The sequence below is a fragment of the Cygnus atratus genome, chromosome 2 (assembly GCF_013377495.2).
Source record: "Cygnus atratus isolate AKBS03 ecotype Queensland, Australia chromosome 2, CAtr_DNAZoo_HiC_assembly, whole genome shotgun sequence".
In the NCBI taxonomy this organism is placed as follows: Eukaryota; Metazoa; Chordata; class Aves; order Anseriformes; family Anatidae; genus Cygnus; species Cygnus atratus.
This window is the reverse complement of record NC_066363.1, coordinates 156,573,561-156,589,292: the sequence shown is the minus strand read 5'-3', so window position 1 is coordinate 156,589,292 and position 15,732 is coordinate 156,573,561. Positions and strand designations below refer to the sequence as shown.

The 15,732-nt window shown below is 42.7% G+C and overlaps 1 protein-coding gene across 6 annotated transcripts in view; it reads left to right on the top strand.

The window, feature by feature from the left end:
- The window catches only part of PTK2 (protein tyrosine kinase 2), a 204,724-nt gene that overhangs the window by 54,992 nt on the left and 134,000 nt on the right, over window positions 1-15,732 (top strand). Inside the window, exon 1 of one of the 6 annotated variants that reach the window (XM_035561706.2) lies at window positions 4,879-5,438. The exons of 4 other annotated variants lie outside the window; for them this stretch is intronic. In XM_035561706.2, the coding sequence (XP_035417599.1) occupies window positions 5,393-5,438 (46 nt within the window). In that variant the 5' untranslated portion in view covers window positions 4,879-5,392. Of the gene's footprint in view, window positions 1-4,878; window positions 5,439-15,732 lie in introns of those variants that run through there. One more of the 6 variants, XM_050708968.1, reaches the window with a different exon arrangement.

The window sequence follows — 15,732 nt, the reverse complement described above, 5'->3', positions numbered from 1 at the left end:
CAAATTAATGCAACCCATGTGGGTTTAAAAAATGGCTAGTCTTTATTTATGGAACAATACAAATAAAGTTAACTCAGTGGTCTTTCTAACATCTGGTGTCTTAACAGCATGGGCCAAGACACTGCATGTTGCTCAACATCAGAGGATCCTTTGGGAAGGGGAAGTATGGGAAACTTCAGAGTATGTTGCTCCTTCTCTCTCCCAATGTCCTGCCCAGTTTCCTTTCCCCAGGTATTTTTATAATGGAATATAACAGAGGTATTTTGGTAACAGTATATGAAACACGGCCATGGGAACCAAGGAGGACTTGCATCTCAAAAAGAGATACAAATGCTACTGTAAAATGTAGTTTAGAGGATACTGATGCCAACTAGGTGCTCATGGCATGGTGAGGATGTGTTACTTAAATATGCACTTCTCAGGAATCGTGGCCTTAGATGCTTTCTACTAATAAAGCTCACCAAGCGCAGGAAGAGAACAAGGAATTAATTCAACGTTGGGTTGAATTTATGCTAGAAAAATGTCTGAAGCAGAGAGATGAAAAATAGTTTATAATCTGGAATGAATTTCATTGGGATGGTAGTATCTTCCTCTGGGCAGCTGCAGCACCAGGGTGTGAATCCTGCAGTGTATTCCCTCCTTGTCCTGGCTATCAGCTGGCCCAGGCTGAAGCTAGGAGGTGTCCTTCGCTGTGTCATCTGAGCTGAAATCTCAAGCATCCTCAAAACAGAGCAAGAAATCGTAAAGCAGGACCTGCTTTATGGAGTGAGGACTAACATTGAAGACTAAATTCCCAAATCCACATTTCTTGATTGAGAACTTTCCAAAAGAGAACAGATCTTACCGGTAGTTTGCTTTGCTCTTTTTTTTGCCTTTTTTAAAGGATGATACATTTAGGTACCAGGGCATCCCAAGAAGATCTCCATTACAGTCCTTGCAGAATTGAGCACACCCACAAATAATTACAGTAATTAAAGAAACCGTGAGGGGTAAGCTTGAGAGGGTGCAGATCAGTAAAAATTACACTGCAGTTTCAGTCTTTGGAGAGCATTGCTGCTGAATTCTAGAAACAAACATGGAAGAGCAAATGAATTAGGATGCAGAAGATTGTCACATGAGCAATGAACATGTTTTAATTGTTAAAACAGTCGTGAGGCACTTTAGCTTTACAGGCTGTTCTGCAGTTCTCAGTAAAAAGCATTTGCAGCTTAAAACAAAACTCTCCATTTTTCATAAGGGCAAATTTGGTTTGGGAACTGTCTTTTTTTTTTTTTTTTAACTGGCAAAATGAATGCAATGAAGAAATGTTCTTTCCCTCTTTTAAATCAATATGCAGATCTTCTTAAAATAAACGTGCTTGTTCTCGAGCACCCAGTTCCTACTGGAGTGATGAGCAGTATCCCAGAAAGTGGCTAAGACTGGGAATGGTCAAGTCCAAAAAAATAAAATAATATTGATAGGATTCCTATGCTCTAGGCTGCACCTTTTTGTTTCATCTAACAAGCAAAAATACTGCTTTCTTCTCACTGTTGGAAGGAGAGCCGTGGTGCTGGTATGCTCGTCTGGCAGCTGAGATGTTGCAGCAGAGGAACCGAAAAAGAAGGTTTTTATTCTGCTATTGAACTCTGCCTTAAGATAGATCCATGGACTTCCTTCAAAGTTTCTGAGTACTGAGTTCAGTTTGGTTTCTCTGGGCAAAGAAACTTCTTGATTTAGCTCTGTCCTGCTGCCCATCCCAACAGTGCTCAAACTTGTCAGCCAGTTTGATCAAAATTTGATGAACAGAGATACTAACTGATGTGAAAATAAAACTGCTCTTTAACCCTTTGTTCCACTTCGTGGAACTTTGTTATTTTTGCAGCTGGCTTCTCTGGGAGACAGGATCAGCCCTTCAGGCAAAATGAAAACAACAAACCAAATGCTGTGATACAAGTCAAAAGCTTCTGACTTCTTTCCTTTGCCTTCAGAGAGCTGATGCTGATACTCTGAAGCCTGGAAACTAGGCTGGCATTGGGCAACTGAAGTCATTGTCACCGTGCAAAAAATAAAAATAAAAACATCAAAATCCTGACTCAAATTTCCTTGGAAGCAAAATGTCATTTCTTAGCTGAGGGTCTTGGGCTTTCTAGGTTATCATTGGGGTACTCTGAGGTTTTCTGGTTATAACGTGTATTTTATGAAAATGCCCCATCCTTCTGTATGTTCTTAGTATGAACGGATACATTTTTTTAATAGATTTTTTTTTTTTTAGTATTTTGTGTAATAGCCGTTAGCATCATTGCTTACACAGTGAGTACAACGCAGGTACTATCAATATATGTCAGCAGGTGCATCTAACACGAGAAGAACAAGTGTTCTTGTTCCACAAGCCTGGTTTCTGACAAATGGTCCTTACCTCAGTAAACGGTCTAATCTGATTGGCATTACTTAAAACAGGTGATTTTACATTAATGGTACTCAGACACCTACTTGGTGTGCAGTATTTATAAAATGTTGCAAATACTTTTTCAATTTCTTTTTACTTTGTGCCTTATCTTCTGCTTTGCATCACCCCACCCCCCAAAACCAACCAACCAACCAAACAAAAACAAAAACAAAACAGCAACCTGTAGGTTTGGGGTTTCTGCCTTTATCCAGAACACAGAGTTTACTCTTTGGGCTTTTTTGTACTGAAAAACTAACAGTGTTGTTTGAGAGAGGAGAAAGAGCTTGTATCTACTAGGTACTTTTTACAATAATCAATAGAGAAGGTGTAATTAAAAGAAAATACACCCTAGCATCAAGGAAGCGATTGGCTTGTTTTGACAATCTGTCTATTCAGAGCACGAAATACTTGGTTAAATTGTAAAACTGAAGAGAAAAGCTCGCAGGCCGTGTAGTACTTTGCATTCACCTTGACTTCGTAGCGTGATATTACAGCAGGGAAGTACGTCCTTGCCAAGAATGATCGTCGCGCTCGTCTCATCAGTAAGGAGAGCTGTAAGGAGCAGACAGCATCTCTTGGCACTGGGATTGATAGTCTGTACCAGTTTCATCTGAAAAGTGGAAAGACAAATGCAGGTCCACGCATTTTGCTATAATTTGCCACAGTAATGCACTTACCAGTTGATATTTAAGAGTTTTATTTTCACAAAGAAAACTTAATTTAGGCCCTACCACTTTTGCCTCTCAGTTTAATTTTTTTTTTTAGCTTGTTTTCTGCAAAACACCATCTTTCTATGGGAGAAATCCACGCTTTTTTTAAATGTGTTTTACACCGTAATGCACAGAGCAAACAAACTCGGTGAAAACCGGGAAAGCGTCTGCAGCTTTCAGTTTTGCAGCGGAGAGAAACAAGGGTTCAGGGTCACGAGGTGGCGGAGCCGGACCTGGAAAATCGCCTCGCCTGTGCCTTGCTGGGCTGGAGCTGGCACCACACCGGCACCTGCCCTCCGCGCATCTTCCGTAGGACACAAATGTACTCGGTCGTGTTGCAAAGGGTACCCTAGCCGACATGTATTTCTTCAGCGTTGAAGGTAAATATCACCCACCCTGTTCTGGGAAGTGCCGGGCTGTCTGCGGAGCACTGGAGGGCTTTGAAAACTTTATTGGGAGGGGGGGAGGCATCCAGGCATGTCTTCGGTTCCCTTTGGCTTTCTTCAGCCCCAGAAAGAGCTTTGTGCCTGAGCAGTGATGCAGAACATCTGATGGCCTGCTTGTGGCCTAACCCTGCTCTTTCTTTTTTTTTTTCCAGTGAATATTTTTTCTCCTTTGAATATAGAAGAAAGCAACGCTTCTCAGAAGTAGCAGCAACTGTATTTATCAAAGAGTTTTCACATGCACCACCGTAGTTCTGCATAGCCAGTGTATGGAGAAGTGAAGGTGGCAGTGAAATAATGAACAGTAATTAAATATATGCGATAGATTAGTTTGTGCTGCTACAAGTAGGCAGATAGGTTAAGTCGAAGGCTGTTAGCTTTGGATTAATTCCCTTTTGGTTACAGACTTGGCTAAGCCGTGTGCCTTACTGCTGTGAGTGGGGAAAGATTAACATGCAATACGTGAAAAGGCCTGAATATAAAATACGTGAAAGGATCTGCCTGAGCTCTGTTCTGGTGGCTTGAATGGGTATTTCAGCCCAAGCAGTTGTCCACGGTCTGTTTTGTGCCAAGGGTAAAAAGGGTTTTTCCTTAATTTCCATAGACGCATGCTGCTTGAACGCGTGTTTAGAAACACACACGTGTACAGTGGCTATACTCTGGTTATATACTGAATTAGACTCTGAATTATATACTCTGAAAATCCTTTTCTAAGTAGTGTAGATGTTAAATCCTGCAAAGTCGAGATGAGCCAAAGGCTGTGTGCTTGTGGTGATCTTTGCTTTTCGACAAGAGGGGTGTGTGTGTCTATATATATATATATATATACACACATAAATATGTATATATATTTATATATCTGTGTATATATATATACATATTTATGCTTATATGTATATATATAAAGATATATAAAATGTATACACAGATATATACACACATACAAAAAAAATTTATATATATACACAGATATATACATATATATACAAATATATAAGGAAGCCCTGGTTTCAGGGGGTGGCAGCCGTGCTGCTGGCTTTGTAGTGGCATGGGCTGTGATAATTGCTGGCTTTTTGTGCTTTCTCTTATTTTTTAAAGCATCGAGATACTCCCCGGGCTCTCGCAGCCAGGCCGCTGCTGCAGGTGCACAGTGGGGCCGGCGATGCTGTGGGGCCGCCTGCCCGCTCCTACAAATTTGTGGAGGTTCCCGTGTGCTTTTTGGGGCGGCCCGTTTCTTTTTTTTTTCCAGGACGGCTGCGTGCGAGCATCTGTATAAAGGAGATAAAAGCGACGGGAGGGGGAAGAAAGACGCGGGCGTGAATGCCGGCTGCGGGTGCCTCTGGGAGGATTTTCTCCCCATTGAATTTCTCCGCATTGTTCGCCGCCCCAACCGCGGCACCCGGGGCTCGGCCGGGTTGAGGAAGCCGCTGGAGGCCCTGTCAACGGGAGCAGGGGGAGATTAGTTATATGGACGGCGCGTTCCCTCATCGCCTCCCCTCCTTCTGCCCGCCCTCCCTCCCGCCCTCCCTCGCTCCCGGCCTCCGCTCGCCCTCCGCCACGGCTCACCCGGCCTTGGCTTCGCCCGGCGGAGGAGCGAGAGGATGAAGGCGGCCGAGCGGGCTCAGGGAAGGTCGCTGGTCGCTCCCCGGCCTGGTGGATCGCTGCTCACACCAGGGGCCGGCTTCCCAGCCCCGCCGCAGGACCCCGGGCGGCCGCAGCACTGATCGGGGTCACCCTGAGCCTGGCTCCATCCCCTCCGCCCGGGTGCACGGTGGAGCTGGTGGCGGGGCCCCAAACCAGCAGGTGCGAGCTGCATGGAGAAGAGCGGCTGCAGCCCTTTCCCGATGTGCTGGGCTAAAGGTACACGCAACTTACCTTTATTTCCCCCCTCCTCCCTTCCCTCCTTCACTTAATGTTTTACCACCTGTGTGTCTACAGCTTTTTTTTTTTTTTCCTATCAGAAAAGAAAAAAGCTAAACCTGGAATATACCATCTTATTTTCATTCCGGTCGTGCAACTGTAACGTGAAGCAGTCACCTGGGTCTGCTTTCACCTGACAACCGTAATGCTTTTTTTTTTTTTCCCTTGGCTTTTCAAAATTATCTGAACCGAAAGAGCACTTGAGCTGCTCAGCTTTTAGTTCTGCTGCTGTGAGGGTCTTGTTGCGTGGGTTTTAAGGTTTGTATGTTTTAAAACAGCGTAATGGTGCTTTCGTGTGCCTTTCGGAAGAAGTTGTTTGTAGCATGTACAATGGGGGACTAATATCTTTTTGCTTGAGCTCGTATACAAAAAAAAAAAGAGGGTGACTGGCCACAAAGCGGGCATCTTTTATAGCGAGACGCTTTGACTTGAAATGGAGGCTTAACAATAATTAGATGGAAATACGAAACTCATTCCCATGATTATCTTAACTTGCGTTGCAAAACACTAATATTTACCCTGTTATGATCCGGAGAGTGTTTGCGCTGGTGATGTGGGTGAAAGTATCCATAGGAAGATACAGCGTGGGGATTAAGCTCAAAATTGTGTTAGTAGTCAAAGAATCAAATCTTCCTTAGATGGCAAGCGACTGTAAAAGGTTAAGTGTTGCTGATTGTAAGCACAACTCTCCCCTCGTCCACTTTCATTTCAATGCACTTTCTTTTTTGGAAGAGAAACTGGCCGCGGAGTATTGCGTCACCGTAATCTTGGATCGCCGACAGAGGCAGTTGCTTCAGAAGTTCAGGGGAGAGGTGGCTGAACCGGGGAGGAGATGGTGCTGTAGGAGCTGGGACACGTAATTGATTAGGAGTGGTCTCGGGTAAAGTAACGCCGAGTTTATGTACAATTTTCTGCTGTCTGGAGGACACATGATGCAGTTAACGCTGTCTTTGTCTTGAGTGCTTTCTGCACCTTGCTGAAAAGTTCAGGCTAAACTTACTCCCCCTTGCCTTGTATTGATAAATACTGGCATATATAGGAGAAATAACTTAAATCACAGACCTGGAGCACCACCGCATCCTGGAAATGTCTAACGAAGTACAGAATCTGTCACCTCGGTGGGGAACAAAAGTTAATAAAGCAGTGAGCAACAGTAGCTGGAGGTAAAGCTGAGACGAAGCTGCGCTTTGCTTGCAGTAAAAACTTGTTTAGTGGGATTTACGGGTAATAGTGGTGTCTGTGCCTGTGTGCCATAAACTGGGTAACAGCAGGGTTAGATGAAATCGGGATTCACCTCCTTGGGATATCCTGAGAGTCAGGATGAAGTCTCTTTCCTAGAGAGTACCTTGCAGAGTGTACAAATAGGGAAGAAAAAACTTCTTTTAAAAGAAAAAAGAACAGGTTGTTGCCATCTGTTGTTAAGGCTGTTTAGCGTCGGGGATATCAGTTTTCTTCCTCCCGCTCCAGCACCAGAGGATCAAGACAGCAGGGAAGGCTGCCTGCACCCTTCTTGCAGGGGATGGCTGCGTTGGGCCACGATAAAAGGTATTGATTTCCCCCCCCACCCACTGCAACAACTAAAATGAAGGCAAAGCGATCCCTCCCTCTTGCCCTGGCTGCCTGCGGAGGGTTCTCAGGACGTAACTTGGGTGATGATGGCTTATCCCAGCCGTCTCCGGCCCGAAATGGAGAGCGGCCGTGTAATCTCTTCCTATTCCTCTTGGGGGGGGGGGGGGGGGGGGAGAGGGGATGCGAACGGTTACGTAAGGACAAAGGCACAGCATCTTTGAGTCTGCCAATTGTGGCGATTTCTGGAAAAAGCGACATACCATCCTCCCCAAAAAATAGGGCAGATGAGAAATAGCTTGTGCTATATTTGTCATTGAATGGTGGCCGTTCGTTAGTCGATGAATACCCTGTGTACTGTTCACCAGCTTAACCTTAGGGAAATGAAACGGATCTGGCCTACTTTGATAAGGGCTGTGAGATATCTACAGTCAAAGAAAGGTAATATATTAACGAGAGAAACGTTTGGTTTGCATGGCTTTATTCCGAGCCTTTTGCTAATCTGTTAAAGCTTCAGTTTATCTGCGGCAAAAATTGATAAAACTTTATCAAGTGTTTTGTAACGCCTTAAAGATGTGATCTTGATGTATTTCTTTGATTTCTACGAAAAACGTCTTTCTGAATGGTCCGTTCTCTGTTTGACTGTGACAGATTAAGCTTTTGGCATGTTGTGTGTGATCTCATAGCAAACATTTGTTCTTTGAAAATGCTCTGAAACATGTCGGTGAGTCTGTGCTCGCTTTCTTGTAAGTATCAGTCTGAAATCTTCCATCCTGCTGATGCTGTGGGCTGGCCTAATTGCAGTTAATTCTGTGTGCTCCCACTGTAGGGCTGCACCAAAGAATAAGACAGTACTTTTTTTCTTCATGAAGTACTTGTATAATCTGTATTACCAGGTTTTGCCTCCTCTTTACTCTAGCATCAATGCTAAGTGACGTTTCTGAATTTTTGGTACCATAGCCTGGTTCTGTATATTCCAGATTTGAGAATATTTTGGTTGGCAAATGAAGAGGAAGTGTGGATTTTGTAGACAGGCATGCTTCTTCTCAGGAAGCTGCCCGTATAACTTTACTTCAGTAGCGATGGGAGTAAGACGTTTTTGGCTGCTTCTTTCCCCCCGCTACCCTTCCCTTACTAAGTAATTTGAAACTCGAAATCTCTCAGCTTGTGAAATACATAGGTTCTCGCTTGGCCAGAGCCTCAGAGAACGCTGCAGTCGGAGTCTTGGTCGCGGCAAAGGCAGGCAGTAAGTTTCTTTGGGCTGAGTACTGCAAATCTATGCTGGTGTCCTAGAGGGATGTTTTCTTTCCGACTGTAACAGACCAGAGAGTACTTTAATTGCCTTAAATTTTACCAAATACTTTCTCTGGATCAGTAGTAATCTACTAAGTCTGTAATCTGAAGCTTACAGATATTGTTTAAAAGTTTTAGACAGTATAATGTATTTTGTGTTGGATGCTTTTGCTAGTAGCCTTTCTTCCCAAATTTTGTATGGCATGCCGTTTTTAATACGCCCAATAACTCGGTGAAGGAAACGTGAAATTAACAGTTAGGGGTGGTTGGGTAGCTCGGCTGTATAGCTGTAAATTATCCACCCAAGGGAGGAGGAAGTTTCCTTAATAACCTTCCAAGTGAAGAGCTCAGTTTAATAATTTACGAGCGATAAATTGACGTGATGTTAAGTGTATCACCCGTGAGTAGTTAGCGAGGGGTGATTGCAGTTACTGAATATTGCCTTTTAGACTGTAAAAGGTGTACACTGTCTTCAGATAACTGCAGTTCAGTCCAAGCCCTTGTGTTGATTTTGTTTTCAAGCCAGCTATGTTGTGAAACTTAGTCAGTCCACCAGGAAGGCGTTTTACCCTATTTATTGCAAGCTGTTAATGTTGCAATCTTTTTAAAGCGATAAGCGATGAGTAAAAGCCAGATTTCGGTACGTGGGGGGAAAAGTTCAGAGCTCTTCCTCCCTCGTCCCCATCTCCTCACTCTCTGCTGTTTTACCAGCAGGAAAATACTGGGGCGATAACTGGAGTCTTGCACACCCATCGCTTTTCAGGTGCTGAGTAATCACCTAAACACGATGGTGGCAATGGCATAGGGAAAGTCGCTGATGTTGGAAAGGTAGGCAGGTAATTCGTCTGAGTTCTCTTTTTTTTTTGCCCTTAATGTCTATACGTAGCATAGAAATATAATAGCTATGGTGTGTTAAGAAAAAAAACCTGTTAGTATGAGTGTTCTGTTCCATCTTCCTAGTGACTCGGGGTTCAGGTGACTGGAGGGAGTGTTCAGCTCACTTTTGCACTTCTTGCAGATCTGTGGGTGCAGTTAGGGAATGCTATAATGCTAAAGGCTTTTCCCTTGCTGTGGGGACACACCTGGGGAAAGAGGAGTTCGGTCTGTCCTTTGGCAGCCTGTTGGCATCTTGCTACACTTGCTGAATCAGCTGATGAGACATGTTAGCCATTTATTTCCAAACATCAGTTTTCTCTAAACTTTTTGTTAGTGACCTTTTAAGATGTGAGGTTCACAAACTGTTGAAGCACGTGTTATTTCCATTAATGTGTGCCTGCTTTACTGTTGGAAGCCTTTGCAGAAAAAAAGGAAAAGAAAAATATCATTAATCTCATCTAACCACTAACTCTTCAAAGGCAATTTAAGAAAACTTCCCAAAATGCTTTTGGTTATTTAAAAGTGAAAATAGTCTGGAAAAGTAGGTGGTTTTGTTTTTCAATTCAGCGTTACTGTACTGCATGTGGTAGAGCTGATATTGCTCAAAATGTATAGAAAGTGTGAGAAGTGCTATGAGAAGTGATGCATTTCCATTGGGGTGGTTGTTTCTTATTCCAAGAGAAATGGGATAGAAGATGGAGCTCGAGATACTCGGACAAGAAAGGAAAACGATTGTTTTGAGTGCCTGGAGAGCATTTAGTGTTAGCAGTGTAATGGAGATGTGTGATCTTATCAGTTGTGGTACTTAGTGATGAGCCAGTGAACCAGAGTGGAATTAAATTCTGAGCTGCCACTGGAAAACTAAAAGTTACGCAAGGAAAACAAACTGATCTCACTGTCCTTTTGGAGATGCTTGAGATAAAGGCAGAAGAGCAAAGTCTGGAAGCCAGCATCTAAAAGAGGATGGTACGTTGATTGAAATACTCCCTTTTGCTGAATGTTCAGACAAGAGTTTGGGGCCTTAATAGATTTCTTATTCCATTTATATTTGACTTTTTTAATCACAAGTCACCTAGGAAAAATGTGTGTTTGTGTTCTCATTTATATATATTAGGTTTTTTTTCTCATTTTCTTCACCTAGTTAGCCTGGCAATAGCCTGTTGCAGTGTTTAGAAATCAGCATCCTTAGGTGCTAATCCTTCAGGTCCACTCAAGATGTTCTCTTACCTGTTTCTGTTGTGTTAACAAAAGCAATCGATTGGACAACTGATCTCCATGCACAGTTCTTTTGGAAGGACTGTTGTAATGAAATAAGCTTTTCTGAGTGGCATTACATTTGCAAGGCATATATTAGCTTGCTTAAATCCTTCCACTTGCTGAAGTGTGGCTTAAACGGAATAGGTGCAAATTCATGCCATGCAAAAATTTCAGTGTGCTAGCAGAGTCTGTACTTTTCATCAGTTATTAGTAAAAAAAAAAAAAAAAAAACACTTTAGTATCCTTAATTCATGATGTGGTATGGATTTGTTCACGATACTCTATTAAAAACTGGAGAGACATTAAATTAACAGGCACTATCACATTATAGCAGGCAAGCCCATACAAGCTGCTGGTTCCTATAAGCTGGCACAGCAAAGACAAAAGAAAATGCCTTTGTGAATGTTATATTAAAACCAGCTTAAGGACAGCACATCATAAATGTAGTTGATTATAGTAGTTATTAAAATACGGTTGGCGTTCACACAGATCTCCTTACAAAATCAGTGAGATCTCTGCAGATGCGGTGGTGAGTGGTGCTGGCACCAGTTCCTTCTGACTGGCGGCGAAGGAAAAGGGATTGCTGAGGTTATGGCAATAGCTGGTTAACTGGTAGGTGGCCAGCACTCCCTGAGACACCGCATTTACTGGTGGGATAAGGGAGGAGCACTGGGTTTTCACTGCACGTCCGTGCTTAGCAGAGACGGCAGGAAAAGTTAGCTTTCCTGGGTGGAATTGAGTCCTGCTGAGTCACTTCATTGAAAACAATCTGTAAACGAACTCCCTTCTTTTTTTTATCTGATAACCAAGTTTTGTGTCATTGCCAGGAGAGGGATTGCTTTCTTCTCCCCAGCACCACTACTGCTTTCCAAAAGAGTGTTTTGCCTGGCAGGGATTTCAGATCCATAAAACTAAAGGCTAGCCTTCTGGTTTGCCTGGGTTTTGTTTGTTTGTTTAAATTGGACTCGTTCTGTGAATGATGTATAGTCCCTTGTTTTATGGAGGAAATTCGTAATGAAAAAATGGCTTCTCCGTGGTGTAAGTCTCCTCATTTGGAGTAAGCCCAGGAAGAAAATCGGCGCGTGACCTTCGTTTTTGCCACTACTCGGTACAGCTGTGCTCAGAGCAGCTGAAGCCACTTGGGGAGCAGCTTGCAGGGAAGAGGGCAGATGAAGAGCTTAATAAACTGAAGTGTGGCATTTTGAGACTGAAAGCTGAATTTTGACTTGAATTTGACATGCTGTAGGACTAAAAGTCACTAGTTGTCAGAGGAAATTGAGTAGTTGTGACTTCTCTGTACCCAGCGTTTGATGTTTCACCTTGTGTCAGCCAAATGTGCCCCCAGTTTCCTTTCAGAATCAGAAGAGGTGTGCTGATAAAATAACTTTGAAAACGTTCAAAAAAGCAATCAATTATTTTGCTTCTTGACCTTGTAGAATACACAGATCATCTTCATTGCCTTGTTGCTTATAGCCTGTGACACCAGCGTTGTCTGACTAATGACTAAAGAAAAATAATTCCTTTAGTTTTTTGCATATTTTCCAATAACTATAGGGATTTAGCTGAAGCCATCCGTGCTTAAAATTGTCAGTAAAACTAGACTTTTCCTGATTCTAGCTCCTTGTTGAAGCTAGACTCTTTAATGCTAATAGTTCGTGGATTCCTGTAGTTGTTTTCTCCTTTAATGTGATCTATAAAGATCACTGCAGCAAATAACTTGATCACAAGTAGTTGCTGGGTGGGTAATGGCCTGCAGTCATGCTAAATCTATATTTCTAGGCAGGAAGATGGGAAGGAGCCAGATATATTCCTGGAGCTTCTCAGCTGGCTTCTGAAGGTAAGGGGCAATAGGGCCTGTGCTTAGGCCTTGTGCAGCTCAGCAATGATCTGTAGGCCTTGCTGTTCCCAGGAGAGATACTAGTTGGAATCCTGTTCCTGAAACCCAAATGTTTTCACCTCAAAGGAGTTTTTGTCTTGGCTGTGACATGATGGTTGGCCGAGATAAACTGAGCAGGGACACGTCGGACCAGAGCAGCCTTCCAGTTCGGGACCAGCGGCCCGTTCACGGACCAGGCCTGTGCTGCTGGTCGGCTTGGCAGGTTTGTGTCCACTCGGGTGTTTGATTGCAGTGGGACAGAATTACACGGGCAGAATAAAAAGGTTGGCTCAAAAGGACTCTGAAATGGAAGTGTGCAACTGCTGCAGCTCTGCAGCTATCCATCACAGCCCTTTCTCAGAGGTAAAGGCACCCCTGAGATGGCAGCAGCCTATGTGCCCATACCTCAGTCAGCAAAGCTGACCATACAGCATTGAGGCGTGCTGCTTTTGTGTCTGGATGGCAAGGAAACGATGACTTGCCTCCCCACTTTACACCCTGCCCTTTTCAGCTGCACAGGGCTGGGGTGGGGCAGGCAGCAGTGCTGTGTCAGCTGGACGTGTTCCTGTTCAAGAAGTTAACGGTAGGTTTTGGCAAAAAGTAGGCTTCCCTTATGTGTTCCTGAATCCGTGCTTGTTTAATACAAAAGGATTTTTTACATCAGTGGTAACGGGGGGATCTAATGCCTGGGGTTTATCTTACGCTAAGGTAGGAGAACATCAAGGCACCATTCCTGTTCTGCCCTTGAAGTGAAGGATTTGCACATTTGTACTTTGGCTGCTGAGTTTCTTCGGCCACATTGCTTATTTGCATATGTAAATGGGTACAAGGCATAATCGGTACTCGGGAGGGAAAATGTTCGTTATTTATTCTTTCAAAGTCATCTTGGGAATTCAGTAGGTTCTGGTTTTATCAGGTATTGAGCAAATTCTTTCTGGTTTTGGATGCACTTAACTAATTTTTAGTAAAACAAAACCACGTGGCCTGTGTTGACCATTAATGTTGGATGTGATGCTTGAGAAGTACCGGGTTACATTTAAACAATTCTTAGTATCTGCTGTCAATTGAAGGAGCAGTAAGGACTCAAGTTTTTTATTCCTTTTATCTGTCACATCTTGCTTCTTTTCAAAACTGTGATGTTCATAAAGTTTAAGTATGCCATACCTTAATAATGGAAACCAACAGATCACAGTAGGAACAGCAGCAGTTGCTGTGAGTGTTGCTACCTAACAGTTTCTATGAAAAAACCCTCTTTCAGGTAGTTTTCTGAACTCAGAGTTCTTACTATTCCTGCTGAAATTACTCAGGTTTATACTCTGGAATCCCTCTGCTCTATCATTGTGGGTTTCCAAAAATACCAGGTAGTGGCTATTCCTCTGTCTGGGCTGTTCTGCAAGGGAGCAGTGACTGTTATGGGTAATAAAATAAGATTGACCTGAATTCTTGGTTTGGAGAAAGGTGGTACCTAAACATACAGCAGCATGCTGCTTGTGGGGGAGAGCAGGCCAGAGTCTGTAGAGATCCTAGTGTTGTGCTCCTTCCGCCAAGGAATTAATATTACACCTTACTAGCAAACTCTTCCACAAGAGAGGAAAGGGAGGCAGAGTGTATCTGTAGTGTTTGTGTAAATACCATGCATCTCATTAGGATGTTTTATCTGGTAGTTTTAATACTCATTTCTTTGTTTTGCTTTAGTTTTTAGCTTCAGTTGCTAAAAATTACCAATTGGAAAGTAGCAATAGATTTGAGAAATCTTGTAGGGCTGTGCAAAGCAACTAAGAAAAATGGCATAGGTATCAGCTAAGTACGTCTTGCAAGGCATTAGTTATATATCTGAAATTAAACAGAGCAGGTTCCTTAAAGAAGAGTGAGGGAAGCAGAAAAAATGGTAGTGAAGCACTTCTAAAATGCTGTCACTGGACACTGGCATTGTTTAGGTAATGAATGGCACGTACTGGCAGCTGTGCCAGTGAGGATCTCAGCTGTACCTCTTCCTTCTGAAGCCATACATACAGCTACCTGATGTGTGGTACTTAGCTCATTTTTAGTGTAAATAAAGAAATACTGAAGTAGAGAATTGTTTTTGCTTTGTCTTCAATTAATAAATTATGAGTAGTTCAGAAAAACAGTGTTTTGATCACCACCAGCCCAGTGTGAGATTCTTTCAAATCTGGTGGCTACTTACTGAGCTGATTGAAGTGAACTTGAGGAGTTTCCATTAATTCAAGCGTGTGACTTTTTATCTAATGCTTATCCAGCACAGAAAAATAATGCTGGATGCTGATTTCTGCTTAGTCGAGGTTTATCCCCACTTTGTTATTTTATGTGAAAATCACAGTTGAGCAAAAGTAAAAAGGTGGGAGGGTCTGGGTTTAAGAATCTCAGAAATTAGTAAAATTCAATGAAAAACGGGGAAAAACCTTCACAGGGTGAACCTCAGTGTCTGTTCTGGAACTGCATCTCCACACAAATGAGCAAGCTACCTAATTGAAACTGGTTATGTTATAAGAGAAGATAATTCTTGGATATGAAGTTGTGAATACAGAAGACGGTTATCATTTTGAGGTATCCAGAAAGGAATTTAAGGATGCTTGCATTCAGTATGTGGTTACTTACTATAGTTATCTGCTCAGTCGTGGCTTGTGCATCTTCAGGAGAAGGAGAAATGGCCAGCTCAGAAGCTTGTACTTGTATCTCTTCTGGTTTTCTTTGATATTAAGCAATTCAGAGAAGTTTTGTATGAGTGCACTGTTTGGGGATGTAAGAAAAAAGAAAGAAAAAGGAGTGGGCAGACTAGAGGTAGGATGCCAAACCTCAACTTAAAATGGCTTTACTTGTATGTTAAGTATACTTGCCCTTAGTTATGCTTGTGGATCAATAGAAAGTGTTGATATACTATAATGATTTATTTTAATTTTTTTTTTAAAGAATCAGTCATCACTGATGCCTGAGGCCAGTCGGTACTTTCCTGTGCAGTGATAGGAACCTACCAAGAAGTTGGGTACTCAGTCATTATTTTGAATAACACATCTGGAAGCACAGAAGCATTCCCTTGGGCTGTTGGGGATGATGTCTGGACCTAGGAGGTGACAGATACCATGAACTTCACTTGGGTTTCTCAGTCTGTGGTATATGTGATGCTTCAGCCCTGGAACAGATCGTGGAAAGGAGGAATTTGTTAACAGCTTTTTTGTAACTTACTACCAAAAAAATTCTTGGAGAGCATCTTTTCCTTCTTTTTGTTAGACTTTCCCCACTCTTCGTCTCCAGTCTACAAGCGGAAGATATTGTAGATCCTACTTGATATTAGTCTAGTATAAGACTAATACCACTCCAGCTCTGATGGCAATAAAATGCAGTTGTGTT